Source organism: Oncorhynchus masou, chromosome 18 (genome assembly GCF_036934945.1).
Source record: "Oncorhynchus masou masou isolate Uvic2021 chromosome 18, UVic_Omas_1.1, whole genome shotgun sequence".
NCBI classification, from domain to species: domain Eukaryota; kingdom Metazoa; phylum Chordata; class Actinopteri; order Salmoniformes; family Salmonidae; genus Oncorhynchus; species Oncorhynchus masou.
In genome coordinates, this window is record NC_088229.1 from 61,915,164 (window position 1) to 61,936,178 (window position 21,015).

Genomic DNA, 21,015 nt, shown 5'->3' on the forward strand with positions numbered 1-21,015 from the left:
TGGATCGAATCCCCGAGCTGACAAGGTAAAAATCTGTCTTTCTGCCTCTGAACAAGGCAGTTAACCCACTGTTCCTCAGTATGCCGTCAATGTAAATAAGAATTTGTTCTTAACTGACTGGCCAAGTTTAATAAAGGTACTTTTTTTTTAAAGAACACATTCTTATTTACAATGACGGCCAAGCCCGGATGACGCTGGGCCAATTGTGCGCCGACCTATGGGACTCCGAGTCACGTCCAGATGTGATACAGCCTGGATAGTCTCCAGCAAAGAGATGCAATGTTGCATTGTATTTCAAACACGAGACAGCTACAGGGAGAGCAAAAGCAGTTGAACTTTCATTTCACAGATCTCATACACATGTGCTCAAACACCCCTTTCCCTGGCATTTGAAAAGCAGCCAGCTAGAGCTGGAAACTACAGAAGTTATGTGGAGCTGTGCAGTTGCTGGGTTGTCACTAGTTACCACAAAGTCGAAATTAGCTAAATCAAAAAGAAACATATTTGCAGTTTGGTCTTAAGGTTAGGTTTAAAATCCTGATTTTAAGAAGATACATTTTAGATATACAGGGGCGTGGGAAGTGTGTGGCTATATATGATTGTTTGTTTATTTGTTTGGGTAACTTTGAGGAAATGCTTCCATGACTGCATGTCTCCATACAGTGCCTTCGGAAAGTATTCAGACCCCTCAACTTTTCCCACATTTTGTTACGTTACAGCCTTATTATAAAATTGATTGCATCGTTTGTTCCCCTCGTCAATCTACACACAATAACCCATAATGACAAAGCAAAAACAGGTTTTTATTATTGTTTGCTAATTTATAAAAAGTGTAAAACTGAAATATCACATTTACAAGTATTCAGACTCTTTACTCAGTATTTTGTTGAAGCATCTTTGGCAGAAATTACAGCCTCGAGTCTTCTTGGGTATGGCGCTACAGGCTTGGCACACCTGTATTTGGGGAGTTTCTCCCATTCTTCTCTGTAGATGCTCTCAAGCTCTGTCAGGTTGGATGGGGAGTGTTGCTGCACAGCTATTTACAGGTCTCTCCAGAGATGTACGATTGGGTTCAAGCCCGGGTTCTGGCTGCGAAACTCTTTGCTTTGTCATTATGGGGTATTGTGTGTAGATTGATGAGGGAAATGTTTCATTTAATTCATTTTAGAATAAAGCTGTAATGTAGGAAAATGTGGAAAAGGGGAAGGGCTCTGAATAATTTCCCAATGCACTATATATATAGACAGGCTGGGTGTAATGAAATTATACTAATAGCTTAGCACACAACTTGGATTTGTAGGTGCCTGTAAAACAAGAGATTCTGAAGATTAAACTGAAATCTCAAGCTAGCAAAATTTCTCAAAGTAAATAAGGTGTCTGTTTTTTGTATTTCATATATTTGCATGAAATTCTAAAAATCTGTTTTCACTTTGTCAGTATGGGGTATTCTGTGTAGATTGTTTAGGATTTTTTGTTTATTTTAATTCATTTTAGAATAAGGCTGTGCTGTAACAAAATGTGGAAAAAGTCAAGGGGTCTGAATACTTTCCGAAGGCACTGTAGGTGGGGTTTAGCCATAATTATGACTATGGCAACTAGTGACGATCCAGTTGCTGCGCACGCCAGGAAGCTATTGCTGGCTAAATATACATTTTGAATGTATAATTCAACTTCCGTATGTTTGTACAATTTGAAGTTAATCAAATAATAATTACAAATACATTTTTTTTTTAAAAACAGCTATTGCTTGAACCAACGAGTCTGTTGCTCAACCACAAGTGGTTCAAAGGAAATTATCCTTTGTTGGGAGTACAGGACCAAAAAAGCATACCGCTGAAGTGCATACTGTAGCGGTCGAGACAAAAAATGAACAAGACCTTCACCAATATGTCATGCAAGCCTGCGGTATATTTGAAGCGCCGCATAGTTCTGACGTAGACAAATGTTCTAAACTAGACATGAATAATCAACCCATAACATCGATTACGTTTTCGACAATCTGTTAACTTTTAAAGAGACAGAAACAAAGTTTAGACATTCTGTGACAGAAATAAGTAAAAGTACGAGCCAGCTACAGTCTGCTGTCAAATCTTTAACAGTGAAATAGTTTATTTTGTCTGAGGTGCACAATTATAGTCCTCATAAAAACGTCTACATGTTGGCTGTCATCGTCAGAAAGAAAAATTACACAGGTAGTCAGAAATTGTTTCACGATCATCATACCACTGGAGGTCTCACTGCAACTGCAGAAGGGATGAGTCTGGGTAAAAGGAGGGGATGACAGACTTGAGATAATGCAGTTAGCAAGACTTCGTAGCCTAATAGAGCTGTAGTCAGGAGAGAGAGACGTGCCAAACCTTCAAATCATCCAAGCTGATTTATCATATGCTATTAACTATTAGCATTTTTTAACATTTTTGAGTCAAGTATAAGGTCACAATTTGATTGTTGCTTTATCCTAGTTAACGTGCTTTGTATTGAAGTCTTTCGGAATTGGGTGGAGATCAAACGGTGACTATGGCCTCGGAGTCGGAGACGAATAAACGGCTCTTGCTAGATGTCCTGACCAGACCTGGAAACGATGCATGTGCGGATTGTGGCAATGCAGGTAGGAAACGAACTGTTAATAAAAGAGGGGCGCCAAATATTTTACCGGTCCCTGTTCATGTGCTCACGTGTGCATATGATCGACGCGCGAGGTCTCATCATCCTCGTAGAGAATGCACCTGCCATTGAATCTTGTAGCCTATTGTTTTCTGTTACCATTGTCAATGTGACAGCTTGTCAGTCAGTGCTCTCCTTATCTGATGTCTATATTTTATTTAACAGCATTAGGCCTAATTCTACTGCACTAAAAACAAAAGGTGTGGAAACATAAAATAATATGAATTGCTCTCGAGACACACCTTATATTAGACTGGCAGCCAGCGCCAATCGAGGGGCTGGACTATGGACCTTGTAAAGCTGTAGGCTATATGGAGTACTGCCAAATGTATTGAGACATGCAGACCTGGTTAACAAAAGTCCTATACTTCACTGAGTACCTTCCATCATGTGGTTAAATTGATTACATGTGTGGTGTTGCTGAGTCATCCATGTCCTGTTTGTCACCTGTTATTGCCGTTTGGAGTGTTTGTGGTGGCTAGTAGTCATTGTGTGACATCAATATAAATCGCTCTGGATTAGAGCATCTGCTAAATGACTAAAATATACAATCCTCAGTGTGTCTCTGTGTGTGTCTTCGGTGTTTGGGGTGTATGTAATGGGTGTTGCTCAATCTTGTCTGTCAGCATGCAACAACCTTCTGAGAGTGCATTTTTGTATTGCGGATGGTCATTTCAATTTGGCTTTACAGTAACTATTGTCACATCCCTCCCTGGCCCCTCACCACCACTTCTGCATTATAGGACTTCCTCTCTTCTTCCCCTTCTCATCTCACAGTGATAAAAGTGAGCTGGTGGGGAGGTTCCAGGATGGGACTGATGCCCAGTGCTGGAGCTCTGCCCACCCAGGATTTCTTGGCAGTGGCACCATGTCTATAGGTGACATGAGGAATGATCATAAACACATACTTTCACTACTGGCAGTCTGTACTGCATTTCTTCATTACGACTTTGTGATGCAGATGTCAAATAACGCATATAGATAGTAAGTCTCACTTCGCAGCATTCACTCCTTTATGACCAATGTTTTTTTGGTGGTGATAAACTTTTCAGTTTCTCAGTTCAGGTTTTTATTATAGTTGAAAATGTGTGATCAGAGAAATATTTTTCACCCACAGATCAAAAATAAGTGTTTTGTTAAATGAAGAAGTAGTGTATTTAATTGGAAAAGGGCTTACCAAGAAAAACTTCCAAAATGACTAATTTGAGGTAGAAATAAGTTGGAACTCAAAAGCAGAAATTGATTTTCTTTAGCTCACTTTAATCCATATAGTGTATTCCACTGTTTTAATGCAGGCTAATTTGCACCAGTGATGTTTCACTGCCAAATGATTAGTCATCTGTTCCCACACATTGATGTCACACAGTATTATGCCAATGTTCAGAATGTCTCCGCTGCGTGAAATAGTGATATAAAGCAAAGTCAGATATTTAATCCCCAAGACTAGTAGTTAAATGTACAATTACTAAGTAGAGTAATCTGATCCTAGATCTGTAGTTAGGGACTACTTCTGCCTCGATGTGTTTCTGAACGTATTGTACACTGAACAAAAATATAAATGCAACATGCAATGTGTTGGTCCTATGTTTCATGTGCTGAAATAAAAGATCCCGAAATTTTCCATACACACAAAAAGCTTTTCTCTCAAATTTGTTTACATCCATGTTAGTCAGCATTTATCTTTTGCCATGATAATCCATTTCCCTAACAGGTGTGGCATATCAAGAAGCTAATTGAACAGCACGATCATTACACAGGTGCACCTTGTGCTGGGGACAATAAAAGGACATTATAAAATGTGTGGTTTCGTTATACAACACAATGCCACAGATGTCTCAAGTTAAGTGAGAGTGCAATTGGCATGCAGACTACAGGACTGTCTACCATAGCTGTTGCAAGAGAATGCAATGTTAATTTAAGCCATCTACAACGTCGTTTTAGAGAATTTGGTAGTATTTCCAACTGGCCTAACAAACAACGTGTAATCACGCCTGCCCAGGACCTCCACATCTGGCTTCTTCACCTGCGGGATCATCTGACCAGCCACCCAGACAGCTGATGAAACTTTGGGTTTGCACAATCAAAGAATTTCAGAAACCATCTCAGGGAAGCTCATCTGGGTCTTGACCTGACTGCAGTTCGGTGTAGTAACCAACTTCAGTGGGCAAATGCTCACCTTTGTTGGTTACTGGCACGCTGGAGAAGTGTGCTCTTCACGGATGAATCCCGGTTTCAACTGTACCGGGCAGATGGCAGACAGAGTAACTCCCACTTGGAGTTTTCCAAAAGGCACCTAAAGGACTCCGATACCATGAGACACAAGATTCTCTGGTCTGATGAAACCCCGATTTAACTCTTTGGCCTGAATGCCAAGCTTCACGTTTGGAGGAAACCTGGAGATGCCCCTACGGTGAAACATGGTGGTGGCAGCATCATGCTGTGGGGATGTTTTTCAGAGGCAGGAACTGGGAGACTAGTCAGGATCAAGGGAAAGATGAATGGAGCAAAGTACATAGCTATTCTTGATGAAAACCTGCTCCAGAGCGCTCAGGACCTCAGACTGGGGTGAAGGTTCACCTTCTAACAGAACAAATAAGAACAACTGCCCTATGCACACAGCCAAAAAAACATAGGCGTGGCTTTGGGACAAGTCTCAACGTCCTTGAGTTGCCCAGCCAGAGCCCGGGCTTGAACCTGATTGAACATCTCTGGAGAGACAGTGTGCAGTGACGCTCCCCATCCAACCTGACAGAGCTTGAGAGGTTCTGCAGAGAAGAATGGGAGAAACTCCCCAAATACAGCTGTGCCAAGCTTGTAGGGTCATAACCACAAAGACTCGAGACTGTAATCGCTGCCAAAGGTGCTTCAACAAAGTAATGAGTAAAGGGTCTGAATACTTATGTAAATGTAAAATTTCAGTTTCAGTTTTATTTTTTTTATAAATTTGAAAAACATTTTAAAAATCTGGTTTTAGAGGGGTTCACGTGACCCTTAAACGAGATGGCCGCATGAACTAAGAGCTCCACACAAGTAGTTTCCAATTCTTCATCGTAACTCCACTTCAAGTTAAACTCATTAGTTTAGTCAAAAAGTCATGGCGGCTACAAAAGGCGACATTACAGGTGACATTTTTACCCAGACTCGAGCAATAGCCACGAAAAAGCCTCCAAGAAACAGCTAGCTTCAGAAAAAGCTAGCGCCCTTAGTCAGGAGCAAGAGGACCCGTCCCCTCCCGAGGCCCAACAACCCCCAACCTCGCACTCTGTTGAAGACACCATTTCTGAGCTGAGATCCCAACGTACAGAACTCAACATCAAATTAGATGGCATTAACTCTCAGCTCAGTGCGATAGGGGGCAAGGTGACAACTCTGAAAAATTCTTTGCCTAACATCAACAACAAGATAACCATTAACGCGGGGCACCTGGATGAGGCAGAGGGTCGAATCCTATCCATGGAAAACTCACTGGCAGACGCCATGGAAACAACAGCATCTGCTAAAAAGAAAATAGAGCATCTGGAAGAGAAAACAGAGGACCTGGAAAGTAGGAGGCAAAGGAATAATTGTGTTCTATTAAATCTGGCAACAAAAAAAGTGGGAAACATCCCACTGCTCCGCTACCTGCAAGACAAACTTCCCGAGTGGCTCCACCTGTCCACCAACAGGCCCATATAACTCGCGAGAGCTCACCGAGCCCTGAGGCCCCCACCAGCAGCCAGACAACCACCGCGCCCAATCACCATACGTTTCCTGAGATTCACCGACAAGGAACGAGTCCTACAGGCGGCGAAAAACAACACCGTTACAGTGGGAAACGCCAAACTCACCTTATACCAGGACCTGTCTTCTGGAATACGCCGAAAGTGCCAAGGTTTGACGAGGTGAAGAAATACTCCATTGATCGAGGCATCTTTAGGGGATTCAAATACCCAAACGAGCTCAGGATTCTTCACCAAGGTGTCCTGCGACACAGCAAAACTCCCGAAGAGGCAAAACGTTTTTTGAAGGACAATACTGGCCACTGAGAAATGGACCAATGATTAAAAGCGATTACTGTTACTACTAATGGAGGTAAGACAACATATGGCCGCCATCCAATGACCCACCCGCCCTGCTAAATGGCATTATAACCGTCTAATTTGTATTTATTTTCTTTTAGCTGAGAGAGAGATAGGCCTATAGCCTAACCTAGGCCTACTAACGTTTTAGTCTACTTTTATTTCCCCTTTTTTAAATTATTTGTAGTAATCATTTTCACATGGGCCTTCACCATTTATAGCCTGTCGATTACGACATTTACAGACCTAACGAGGCGCAATGTGTCAATTTTATGCCTATGGCCTTATCCTGTTGATATTACGTTTTAGTAAAAACAAACAACTTATCCTCCCTCTTAAGGATCTGCTCCATTGTTTCTGTTTTTATTTGAACCAAATGATTTGCCCTATGACCTTTGGAGGAGATATTTGTAGGCTGGGCTATTGATTTGATTTTCTACCTATATATATATATATATTTTTTTTACTGTGGTCTGGACAGGGGGGCTACGTTGTCACTTACTTTATGCGGGGAAGAGAGGATGAGGCATTTTTGGGGGAGGGGACATTGTGCGTTGCTAACTGTTCCCGTTTATCGGGAACACAGAATTGAGCGTGGGGATAATCGATCCAACGGGATATGTCGAGGTGTTTTGGAACTCGGCTGGGTTCAGAGATTGTTCTTTTATGTACATCATTTATTTTAATTTTATGTGATTGTAGCTGTAACTATTATCCACTTATTCCCAGACATAGAACTGTCATGGTCTAGGTCATGCGATAAAACTGAAAAAATATACTATGTGCTCTTAAAAAGGAAAGAGCAGACATTGCGCTATTACAAGAGGCACACCTCTGTGATGCCGAACATGCTAAACTTCTCAGACCTTGGGTGGGACAGATGTTTCTCGTCTTTCAAATCAAACAGTAGAGGCACAGACATACTTATCCATAAGCATGTTCTGTTTGTAATTGACAAAAACATATCTGATCCGGAGGGGAGATTTATTTTGATAACTGGATCACTGTATGGGCAACCAATTACAATCTTAAATATATACACATACGCCTGATTTCATGTCGAAAATGATAACCCTGTTCAATAAGCATTGTGTTTCCTTTGGAGTCCTGCCTGGAGATTTTAATTGTACCCTGAACCCAACCCTGGACAAATCATCTCAAGTCCCTACCACTAACCCTAGTTCTGCAAAGATGTTGAATTCTCTTACTAAAGAGATGGGACATAGATATCTGGAGAGAGACTAATAGTTCATCTATGGACCATACATACTACTCTAATGTCCATACCACCTACTCCCGTATAGATTACATTTTTTATCCCAAAGGTTTTTTCCTAAATTCTGCCACGTGTACAATTGGACCCATAACGCTTTCAGATCACGCCTTTGTCCACCTCCACTTCGACCTCTTTACTAAACAGAAATACCATGAGTATAGCAATAGGCCTAGTCGATTGCTTGCCTACCAATTTAAAAAAAAAAGAGCAGTCAGAGTGAACAATCATGGCCATCCGAACAGCAGATGACGAGGTCACATATGATCCAAATAAGATCAATTTAACTTTTCATGATTTTTACAGCAAACTATATACTTCTGAGAGAAAACATACGGAGGCAGAACTCCTTTCCTTCCTAGAGGGAATCTCGCTACCTAAACTATCAGAGACCGACCAAGAAGATCTCAACACCCCCTTCACTCCTGAGGAGGTCCTGGAGGAAATTATCTCCATGCCACCTAACAAGTCCCCAGGCCCAGATGGATTCCCCAGAGAGTTCTACAAAGCTTTTTGGCCCCAGTTTAGCCCTATTTTCATGCCAACGCTGGATGATTTTTGCAAAAACTGAGCTCTCCCAGTCTCCATGTACATAGCCCGCATAACAGTGTTGCTCAAAAAAGACAAGGACCCTCTATCCTGCTCGCCTTTCCAGCCCATAAACTTGTTGGATTTCGACTACAAAATAATTACCAAATTGCTCGCCAAAAGACTAAATACTCTTCTTCCCAAAATAATAAAAGCAGACCAAACTGGATTTATTAGAGACAGGTACTCTTCTGATAACATTCGCCGTCTTTTTGATATTATAGATTAAGTAAACGCACAGAAGACCCCTGTCCTGCTGGCTTCACTGGATGCTGAGAAGGTGTTCGACAGGATGGAGTGGAGCTTTCTTTTCTCAGTCTTAGAAAAGTTCAATATGGGCCCAAACTTTATTAAATGGATGAAGTCCCTATACTGTCATTCAAATGCCATGGTGACTACTAATGGTTTGAATTCTGACAGATTCCCTTTGGGAAGTGGCACAAGACAAGAATACCCGCTGTCCCCCCTGCTCTACTTGTTGGGGGCGGAGCCTCTGGCAGAGTTGATAAGGCGCAATCCAAGTTTTATGGGTGTTTCTGCAGGCCGCCTGCAGCACAAAATTTCACTCTACGCTGATGATATCTCGCTCTGCATATCCAACCCTGAGAAATCCCTCCCATTTTAGACACGATTGCTCAGTCCGGCAAGTATTCAGGATATAAGATGCATTTGAACAAATCCACTGTTTGCTCTCTCAATCTTACACTCAATAGCTCTATGAAGACACTCTGTCCGTTCGAATGGAAGACACAGGGGTTTCAATATATTGGGAACTTTGTAACACCAGATCTGAATTGCCTTTTCAAGCAAAGTTATCTTCAACTCCTGGATCGAATCAAGAACGCTCTCCAAACCTGGATCTCCCTCCCAATTAGCTTAGTCGGAAGAATCAATGTTATCCGTATGAACATCCTCCCTAGATTGAACTATTTATTTCAGGTGCTCCCCATGCTATGTCCAACGAACCAAAGCATTACCAAATGTATATGGGGCAATAAAGAACTGAGGATCAAGTTCTACACTCTATTCGAAACCTGAATCTAAGGGTGGTCTTGCCCAAATCCGCAACATGCTTACATGGATCACAAACAGACAAGACTCAATGTGGATTCAGATAGAAGCCCAATCGTCTGGTTAATTGCCCCTAAGCTCAATTATATTAATGAATAACTTTAGTGAAGTGGGCAATATAGCCCCAAAACATTTACAGCACCCTTCTAGCATAGAGGGACTGTAAGAAATAGCTTGGCATTTCCTCCCAAATATGTTCTCACTCGCCTATAGTATGCAACCCAGACTTGCCAAAAGCCCTGAGGGATGCCAACTTTAATCTTTGTCATTCTCTAGGGTTCAATACCTTTTCAGACCTGTTTCATCAGAAAACCAACTCTGTGGTGAATTCAATGTGCCAAGATCCATTTTTGTAAATAATGTCTTCAAATTAGACACATCATTTCCTCATTTACTTCCAAGGGGAGGTTTAGAGCTCAGCTGAATGAAGTTGAGACCCTTCTTGTCACAGCACAATCCATCAAAGGCAAAATCTCATATCTATAGACTCCTTTCTGAGAAAGGAGGCTCCTCCTTTACTCCTTTGAAAATAATCTCTGAAAAGGACCTTTGTCTGACTATCAGTGATGAGTTATGGGTGGATGTTTGCGACAGGGTATACTGCTCCTCTACTAATGTAACAAATTAAAGAATCTAATTACACATTTTTGTACAAATGTTATTACACCCCAGTGAGACTCCATAGAATGAATACGGACATTTCTCCTGACTGTAAAAGATGTACCTCTGAAAGGGGAACCTATATGCATGTATTCTAGAGTTGAAGAGATATTACCAGATTTTGGCAACCTATACATACTGCTGCACAGAAAATACTCAATGTACAGTTTGATATGACCCCGTGTATCTATCTTCTTAATGCCCAGCAGGACTTTGTTCTTGATCCTGACAGAGAAAATGTGTTTATTACGATCACATACTTTGCTAAGAAATGTATTCTTCTATTGTGGGCTTCTAATACTTCTCCTACATTTAAAATGTGGATTGACCAGATTGTTGACTTTATTCCTCTTGAAAAGCTGACTTATGACCTCCACAAGAGACACAAGAGCCCAAGTTTGATAGACTCTGGTCTCCACTACTCAACTATATTTCAAATTGGACAGAGTGAATGGGGTGATTAGGGAAATAAGCAGATACATGTTGTGTAAAAAACAAATTATTTGCTCATCGTCTCAGCTAAGGCTGGAAATAGCTAATAGGAACGCTAATAGTGCTGCAGCAAGTTTGTTTGTTTTGTTTTATATTTGATTTTATTATTTATGTCTGCCATGTGTGAATGTGGAATGTGTTTTTGTCGGTTGATTGAAAACAAGAAACGTAATAAATCTTTAAATTGTAAAAAATATATCTGGTTTTGCTTTGTCATTATGGGGTGTTGTGTGTAGATTGGTGAGAAGAAACAACAACAATTTAAGCAATGTTAGAATAAGGATGTAACATAACAAAATGTGGAAAAGGTCAAGGGGTCTGAGTACTTTCCAAATGCACTTTAGAAGCAGTGGTCCACCGAATGTCTTACATCTTCACCAGGTTGGTGGAACATTCATTTCATGTTTGCCGCTTATTGCAACTGCATGTTCCCTGACGCGGTGTAGTACTCCGAGGAGCGAAGGCCCCAAGGTTGGTCCTGGCAGTAGCAGGCTGTTAAGGGATTGACCTTGGTAGGACAAGGAACAGTTAAAGACAAGGCGGTCATTCTTGTTGTGGGTAACCATATGGTGAGGTGCTTCTCACGATTGGCTTTTGCCGCCTCTGGTGTCAGTGTGGCCACATACACAGCTCTGTCTGGGTCCTTTGCTAGGCGAGACTCTGTGGCACAAAGGCGGGGTATGACAGCTTCTTGGGAGACATTCAATGGTAGTGAAGTGTTGATTCTAAGGAGAGGAGTGGTGTAGTGGTCAACTCTGTCCAACTTGACATTAGTCTGTGGCAGTTTCCAGTTGTTCAATGGCTCGGTGCTCTTGCTTGGACCATGTTGCTACCTTCTCACTCTTCTGAGGGGCCACATTGAGTTGCCAAAGCCTCTCTAAAAGAGTATCTCGGTAGTTGGGGAACTGAGGGATGTAAAGAGGCACTGGGCAGTATTGTGACTAGAGAGAGTCTCGATGTCTTTGGCTGGAGATACTCCAGAAGGGCCTAGTCTTACTGGGATGATTGGGGCAATGAGGTGAGTGTGGTGATAGGAGTTGGAGGTAGTCCTCAATGGTGTTGGTACCTTCTCTGGAGGGATGCGGTCAGTTGGTTATTTTTGGCAAGGGCAAGCCGGTCTGCTGGGAAGGTATCGCTTATTTGGAAAGACTTTCCTGGATGTGAGGCCGAGGTTAGCTCGAACGATACCGTGGAGCCCTGAAATGTTTCCACCTCTTGTCTCACGCTCTGCAGTGTTAGTTCTTTAGCCTCACCCTGTAGCTGGAAATGGCAGGCAGCTGGTTGTAGGAGAATGGTTCTCTCAGATCAATCATCGAGGATTGCATAGGTGTCAAGGGATCTTTCTTTGTTGTGGAGGGTTACCTTGACTAGTTTAAGGATAACTCTGTAACAGGGGAGTTGACCAGGCAGGTTTTGTTACTTGGATGCTGGTTGACCTCGCATAGAATTTGTAGGTGTTTGGAAAGGGTAATTGTATTGGAGGCACCATACTTTGCAGATAGGTCGGAGGGCACTACAGGTTGAGGATCGGCGAGAGGAAGCTGGGCTGGAGCCTGTTTGTGAGCCTTGGCTGGAGTCTATGGAGGAGGCTGGAGAGGAGCTTGCTGAGGATGCTGGAGTGGAGCCTGTGGGGGCTGGAATGGAGCCTGTGGAGGCTGGAGTAGAGCCTGCGGCTGGAATAGAGCTTTCCGAGGAGGCTGGAGTAGAGCCTGCGGCTGGAATAGAGCTTTCCGAGGAGGCTGGGGTAGAGCCTGTGGGGGCTGGAGTAGAGCCTGAGGCTGGAATAGAGCTTTCTGAGGAGGCTGGAGTAGAGCCAAGGTGCGTTGGAGTGCCCCATCGTCTTCGGGCCTCTGTTTGCCGTCTGGAGATTTGGGGGTGGCTCCTGGGCCTCCTTCAGCTTGGCTGATGTACTCAACCTCATATTCTTGGAGGTAAGCAGGCTGTTGGACCATGCGTCCAGAGCGCAGTGGTGTGGAAACGCCAGGAATAGGATTGTCAGGTTGTTCTTCTTTCATGGCCGCAATTGAATCCGACTCGAAGGACCATAAAGAAAAGGACTAGCCTAGGGTGGACTGTAAGTTAGGTTCAATGTTGGTGCCACTATGGGGCATCGGTCAACATGTAATGAGATGGAGATGATGGGACAGACGGACGGGGGGATTCTGTTGGCTTGTAAGGCCAGTTGGTAGGGTTAGGAAGGATGTGGTGGTCTAGGAGCAGATACAAAAAATACCTATTAGGGGCAAATCAACATAAAAGTGCATGAATGAAGAAGTAGGTCCAGGAGAATAAACAGGAAAGAAATGGGCATAATGGTCAAATGTAATAAACTTAGAAAACTGCCAAACATTAACAAGAACAAAGGGAGCACATGGCACACAAACTGAGAGCATGAATAGCATCAAAAAATGTGTACAACAGACGAGAGCAATTGGCAGCATAATATATACTGTATTTAGCAATTGCGCTTACATATGTGTCCAACCATCTCTTTTCGAAATTGTGTTTTATAGGTTGGATAAAAGTACAGATTCTGAGCTTTACATTTGTATACAATACATTGCAGTTGAGGAACAATGGGAAAATAATGCTGCATTGAAAGTTGATAAACTTGTAACCCCACTTTTGAGAAAATGGACCTTGAATGTTTTGGTACACCTACTGGAGAGTGTTTCTTTGCCTACACCCATTCAGCATCGTTCACACCCTCTTAAGCCTTAGCCCCACCCATCCCTTTAAGGATTCACATGTGAGGCCATGTGCTAAACAGAGTGAGTGAGTAAACAACAAGTGTAGTAAACAACCAAAAATTTCAAGACTAAAAGTGGTGAAAGTAGTAGCCTACAATAAGGAAAAACTCCAGGTAAAAATGCACTTAATCTAGTCCTATATCCGAAATCTGACTTTGGTGCAGGTCATGTTGTTCTTCACATTACTGTCTCAGGTAAACACACATTAATCAAATCAAAATGTATGTGTCACATGCACAGGATACAGGAGGTGTTTTCATTGTAGCAATATCAAAAATAGAAAGTGCCCAGATACATTTTTTATATTTTTATAAATATTTTAATTATGAGATAAGGCTTACCCAGACACACTTGTCTAAGTATATAGATGGGTCATGTGAAAGAGAGGCTATAACTGCCCCCCAGACACATCTAGCTAAGTGGATGGGTCTCTATTGCCTAGAGCTGTTCACATGTTCATGAAATACAATAGATGGTCATATCACCCCCAGACACAACTGGTTCATCTGAACTGTTTCCCATTTATCTTGGTCAATAGCTGCCAAAAATGGATGATGAAAAAAAAATAATGTTCTCCTGTGAAGTTGTGATGCCTGTCAGAAGGCGGGGCATCTGCTGCATAAACACTACTACGTAATACATAAGGCTCCTACTGATTATTTCACTCAGAAGGGAAGGAAGAGAATGTCACCCGTGGAAACCTGGAACATCTGGCTTCGTCATCAGAGGATGTGTTATGGTCAGGCGGAAAGGGGCTGAGGAGTGGGGATTTGGGAGGGACAACAGGTGTAGTGGGAAGGGGCGTGGCCTAGACCAATTTGGAGCGATTAGTTCTTCTGCAGGGGAGTGGTCTTCAATACAATTCCATCCATTATTATGAGCCGTTCTCCCTTCACCAGCCTCCTCTGGTGCATACACACGCACACAAGGGGAATCCAAAGTGTGTTAACGGTGGTGTTTTCCACACCGATATTAACAGTCATGTCATGTGGATGACCATTTCCATTGAGGGAAATCCCAGTGACAAAAGCCAATGTGTTCTGTGTTGTTGATCAGTCAGGACAATCTCCTGGGTGGTGTCTCTGCTCTGCTTTCTGATTCACATACCTAGTGACCCCCCCTGTAGAGTGGCCTGTTCTGATGCAGAGTGTTTCCATAGAGATGGAGTCATTGTTTATGGACACGAGGCCACACCCTGATTACATATCGTGGGAAGTCGGAGCGCAAGGATACAATGGAGAGATGGCACAAAGTCCACACAAAGCAGGGCCCACAACCTCTATCTCTCTCTTTCCTCCTCCCAATTTCTGTATGTGTGTGAGAGATGAACACAAAGAATGTGGGTTTGGAAGAGCCTTCTCTATGTTTGTGTGAATGTGGTTTGTTAGAACTGGATGTCAGACCTGGGTTAGCTGCTGAGAGGGTGGTCCCGCCAGCCATGCAAAATGTGATTACATTATGAGAGGTTCCAGTAGCTCAGGAACTATTAGACTGAGTAGAAGCATTGAGCTGAAGCAAGCTGAAACGATATTGAAGTTTATACGTTGAGCCCAAACAGCAGTTTTGGACGGACACACACATTTAAACATAATAGGTATCAGCTGATTAGGCTATGTTAATGGTGTTTTTAAAGTCTTTCAAAGGTCTATGCAATTCCTGGATGAATGCTCTCTTTAGAGTCAATGCATTAGGTCATTCAGTCAGACAATTTCTCTCTCAGAATCGTGCGTATGTGTTTGAATGGAGGTCGACAGATTAATCTGCATGGCCGATTTAATTAGGGCCCGATGTTTAAATTTTCATAACAATCGGTAATCAGCCTTTTTGGATGCCGATTATGGCCGATTACATTGCAATCCACGAGGAGATTGCGTGGCAGGCTGACCACCTGTTACGTGAGTGCAGCATCAAAAGTACCTTGTGGCTGCAAGGAGCCAAGGTAAGTTGCTAGCTAGCATTAAACTTATCTTATAAAAAACAAACAATCTTCACATAATCACTAGTTAACAACACATGGTTGATGATGATATTACTAGGTTATCTAGCTTGTTCTGCGTTGCATATAATCATTGCGGTACCTGTTAATTTATCATCGAATCACAGCCTACTTCAACTTCACCAAACGGGTGATGGTTTAACAAAAGCGCATTCGCAAAAATAGCACAATCGTTGCACAAATGTAGCTAACCATAAACAAAAATGCCTTTCTTAAAATCAAGACACAAGTATATATTTTTAAACCTGCATATGTAGTTCAAAGAAATTCATTAAGCAGGCAATATTAACTACGGAAATTGTGTCACTTCTCTTGCCTACATTGCAAGCAGAGTCAGGGTATATGCAGCAGTTTGGGCCGCCTGGCTCGTTGCGAACTGTGTGAAGACAATTTCTTCCAAACAAAGACCGTAATTAATTTGCCAGAATTTTATATAATTATGACATAATATTGAAGGTTGTGCAATGTAACAGTAATATTTAGACTTAGGGTTGCCACCCATTCAATAAAATACGGAACGGTTCCGTATTTCACTGAAATAATAAATGTTTTGTTTTCGAAATGATAATTTCTGGATTTTACCATACTAATGACCAAAGGCTCTTATTTCGGTGTGTTTATTATATTATAATTAAGTATATGATTTGATATTTGATAGAGTAGTCTGACTGAGCGGTGGTAGGCAGCAGCAGGCTCGTAAGCATTCATTCAAACCACACTGTACTGCGTTTGCCAGCAGCTCATAGCAATGCTTGAAGCACAGCGCTGTTTATGACTTTAAGCCCATCAACTCCCGAGATTAGGCTGGCAATACAATAGTGCCTATAAGAACATCCAATAGTCAAAGGTGTATGAAATACGAATGGTATAGAGAGAAATAGTCCTATAATTCCTATAATAACTACAACTTAAAACTTCTTAACTGTGAATATCACCAGGTTTCATAATTTCTCATGTTCTGAGCAAGGAACTTAAATGTTAAGCTTTTTTACATGGCACATATTGCACTTTTACTTTCTTCTCCAACACTGTGTTTTTGCATTATTTAAACCAAATTGAACATGTTTCATTATTTATTTGAGACCAAATAGTTTTTATTTATGTTTTATATTAAGTTAAAATAAAAGTGTTTATTCAGTATTGTTGTAATTGTCATTATTACAAATATATATACATAAAAATCAGCCTTTTTTTTTGGTCCTCCAATAATAGGTATCGGTATTGGCGTTGAAAAATCATGATCGGTCGACCTCTCATCTTAATGCTGTGTCCAAAAAATTCCCAAGTGCATGTTCATATTCATGTTTGTGGCTGATACAATGCAGTCTATTCCTTCCATAGCAAAGTGCTCTCTGCAGAGTTCATGTGTTTGTCTGCCAGATCTCTGTAGTGGCTGTGTGGGTGTGTGCGCGTGGTTGCGTGCGTGCGCGTGGGTGCATGCGTGTAATAGACTAGCAATGGCCTGGTGTTCTAATGAACAGTGCTTTAATACTGTCTGTGGATTTTTCTCAGTGAATATCTCAGCCTGTTTCCTGTGCTAAGTCTAAATATTATTTCCCCTTTGTCCACACACACACACACACACAAACATACACACGCGGTATCTGTTTCTCTTTCTCTCTCTACGCAGCACGTGTCCTTTACTCCTTCAGTTATATTGGCCTCTTTACTTTGCACCTAATACCTTTCAGAAGTGCGGGCGTCAGCACTTTTAATATTTATAGTTTGAACATTGAGCTCATATCCCTTCTGTTGCACCGTGTTTATGACCCTGTATCTTCCCTTCTGTTCCTTCCCCCTCTCCCTCCATATCGCTCTATCCCCCTGCTCTCTCCCCCCTTCTCCATTCTGCCTCTCCCTCCCCTCTGTCCCCTCCCGCTTCCCCATCTCTCTCCTCAGAGCCAGACTGGGCGTCGGTGACTTTGGGTGTGTTTGTGTGCCAGGGCTGCTCCCTCCTCCACAGAGGCATCCCCCACATCAGCAGGGTCAAGTCCGTCCAGCAGGAGTCATGGGAGGCCTCAGAGGTGGAGGTCAGTAACCCTACTGTACCAGAGGGGGAAGCATGAATCAATGTATATTATATTGCATCACATTGGTCCTCATTACAGTTGTCACCTATTGCCAATTACAACCTGATTTGAGATCAGATCTTGCCATCCAACTTCTTAAGTCTGCCCATTTTAGGCCAAACAACAACAACAAAAATCAGACCATCAGTCAGTTCCAGTAGTGTGTCTCGCACATTGCCTTCTTCAGACTGGAAAGCCTAATTCTCACAGGGACTTGTTCATCATTTCTAAATGCAATAATAATGTCAACTCCAAGAGACCACCACGGATGAGATTTGGGGAGTGAAAGCCTTGAGGGAGAGTGATAGACTCGGCTTAGCACTACCCGGGTGTTAGAAGGGATAGAGGATTCTCAGACTAAAGTTACAACAAGACATGTTGATTGGAGTTGCTGATAATTCCCAGAGGGAAACATAAAGACAGAAAACAAGATGCTTGGACTGCAATTTAGTACTACTCTTAGTTTCCTTCCTATAAATATCAGTCTTAAAAATGCCCCTTATGTGTTGTCAATACATTAATGGATTTGTTCCGTCTATCGTCAGCTAATGGCTGCCATGGGTAACGAAGCAGCCAAAGCTAAGTACGAACAGAAGGTTCCAGCATTCTACTACAGACCCAAACACACAGACTGCAAGTAAGTCACCCACGTCACTGCGTTATAATGAGCTAACTACATTGTTCGGTCCGTTGGTATGTACAGTTGAAGTCGGAAGTTTACATACTCCTTAGCCAAATACATTTAAACTCAGTTTTTCACCATTCCTGACATTTAATCCAAGTAAAAATGCACTGTCTTAGGTCAGTTAGGATCACCACTTTATTTTAAGATTGTGAAATGTCAGAATAATAGTAGAGAGTGATTTATTTCAGCTTGTATTTCTTTCATCACATTCCCAGTGTTTCAGAAGTTTACATACAGTCAATTAGTATTTGGTAGCATTGCCTTTTAAATGGTTTATCTTGGGTCAAACGTTTCGTGTAGCCTTCCACAAGCTTCCCACAATAAGTTGGGTGAATCTTGGCCCATTCCTCCTGACAGAGCTGGTGTAACAGAGTCAGGTTTGTAGGCCTCCTTACTCGCACACACTTTTTCAGTTCTGTCCACACATTTTCTATAGGATTGAGGTCAGGGCTTTGTGATGGCCAATCCAATACCTTGACTTTGTTGTCCTTAAGCCATTTTGCCACAACTTTGGAAGTATGCTTGGGGTCATTGTCCATTTGGAAGACCCATTTGCAACCAAGCTTTAACTTCCTGGCTGATGTCTTGAGATGTTGCTTCAATATATCCACATAATTTTCCTCCCTCATGATGCCATCTATTTTGTGAAGTGCACCAGTCCCTCCTGCAGCAAAGCACCCGCACAACATGATGCTACCACTCCCGTGCTTCACGGTTGGGATGGTGTTCTTCGGCTTTTTCCTCCAAACATAATGAAGGTCATTATGGCCAAACAGTTCTATTTTTGTTTCATCAGACCAGAGTACATTTCTCCAAAAGTACGATCTTCGTCCCAATGTGCAGTTACAAACCGTAGTCTGGCTTTTGTATGGCAGTTTTGGAGGAGTGGCTTCTTCTTTGCTGAGCAGCCTTTCAGGTTATGTTGATATAGGACTCATTTTACTGTGGATATAGATACTTTTGAAACTGTTTCCTCCAGCATCTTCACAAGGTCCTTTGCTGTTGTTCTGGGATTGATTTGCACCTTTCGCACCAAAGTACATTAATCTCTAGGAGATAGAACATGTCTCCTTCCTGAGTGGCATGACGGCTGCGTGGTCCCATGGTGTTTATACTTGCGTACTATTGTTTGTACCGATGAACGTGGTACCTTCAGACTTTTGGAAATGAATGAAAATGAGCTAGACTTGTAGAGGTCTACAATGTTTTTTCTGAGATCTTGGCTGATTTCTTTAGATTTTCCCATGTTGTCAAGCAAAGAGGCATTGAATTTGAAGGTAGGCCTTGAAATACATCCACAGGTACACCTCCTATTGACTCAAATTATGTCAATTAGCCTATCAGAAGCTTCTAAAGCCATGACATAATTTTCTGGAATTTTCCAAGCTGTTTAAAGGCACAGTCAACTTAGTGTATGTAAACTTCTGACCCACTGGAATTGTGATACAGTGAATTGTAAGTGACGCAATCAGTCTGTAAACAATTTTTGGAAAAATTACTTGTGTCATGCACAAGTAGATGTCCTAACTGACTTGCCAAAACTATAGTTTGTTGATAAGACATTTGGTTGAAAAACGAGTGGTTAAAAAACAAGTGTAATTACTCCAAACTAAGTCTATGTAAACTTCCGACTTCATATGAGGCAAAAGTGTGAAGTGTGACTACCAGGGTTGGGGTCAATTCCAATTCATTTGAAATTCCAATATTCCAATATTGGAATTAATTTATGCAATTTATTTGAAATGTAATTAAATATATTCCCAGTTAATGGAATTAATGGATTTATTTATTTTTTTTAAACTGAATTTTCCTAACATTGGAATTGAGAGAGGAAGTGAATGATCTCTGAATTCAAAGACCGACTTCAATTCAATTTACAGGGACAGGGAATTTAATTCGAATGGAATTTGTGGAATTAATCCCAACTCTGGTGACTAATACACTGCAGATGTATGCCTCTTGAAAAACAGTGTGTTGTTTGTGCCATTACTCTTCTCTGTGGGTTCTAAACCAACTAGCATATTACATGTGTGAGAGTTGATAGTGAGAGGCAGATTTTTTTGTGTCAATCGAATGGATTACTTTAATCTAGGTAGCCTAGCATGTAAGAGCATTGGGCCAGTAACCGATAGGTCGCCGGTTCCAATCCCTGAGCTGACGAGGTGAATATGTCAATGTGCCCTTGAGCAAGGCACTTAACCCTAATTTATCCTGTAAATCGCTCTGAATAAGAGCGTCTGCCAAATAGTCATTTAGCAGACGCTCTTATCCAGAGCGATTTACAGGATAAATTAGGGTTAAGTGCCTTGCTCAAGGGCACATTGACATATTCACCTATATTTCTTTATGAATGATTTGGTTCTTGTGCTTTCGGAAAAGCTGCAAAATACTGTCTGACCATACTGACATGATTATAAGTGACAGGAAAGAAAGATAGGAACATCTGAAAGAGCTGTTTTTATACTGTATGTAGGTCTATCAGAGAGAAAGAGGAGATGCTGTTGTTGGCATGGCGATGTTCTCCTCGTCACACACAACTAAAGATCGATCTAAAGATAGATCCTCTATCACTCTCATCAATCTTCTTATCCTGGAGTAAAAGTGTGTGTGTGTGTGTGTGTGTGTGTGTGTGTGTGTGTGTGTGTGTGTGTGTGTGTGTGTGTGTGTGTGTGTGTGTGTGTGTGTGTGTGTGTGTGTGTGTGTGTGTGT

At 41.9% G+C, this 21,015-nt stretch overlaps 1 protein-coding gene across 2 annotated transcripts in view; it reads left to right on the forward strand.

Annotated features, from left to right (window-relative positions):
• The first annotated feature begins 2,224 nt into the window (after positions 1–2,224).
• LOC135505066 (arf-GAP with dual PH domain-containing protein 1-like) overlaps positions 2,225–21,015 on the forward strand; it is a 34,651-nt gene continuing 15,860 nt past the window's right edge. Inside the window, exons 1-3 of one of the 2 annotated variants that reach the window (XM_064924129.1) lie at positions 2,225–2,608; positions 17,452–17,582; positions 18,167–18,258. In XM_064924129.1, the coding sequence (XP_064780201.1) occupies positions 2,518–2,608; positions 17,452–17,582; positions 18,167–18,258 (314 nt within the window). In that variant the 5' untranslated portion in view covers positions 2,225–2,517. The remainder of the gene's footprint in view (positions 2,609–17,451; positions 17,583–18,166; positions 18,259–21,015) is intronic. The other variant, XM_064924130.1, reaches the window with a different exon arrangement.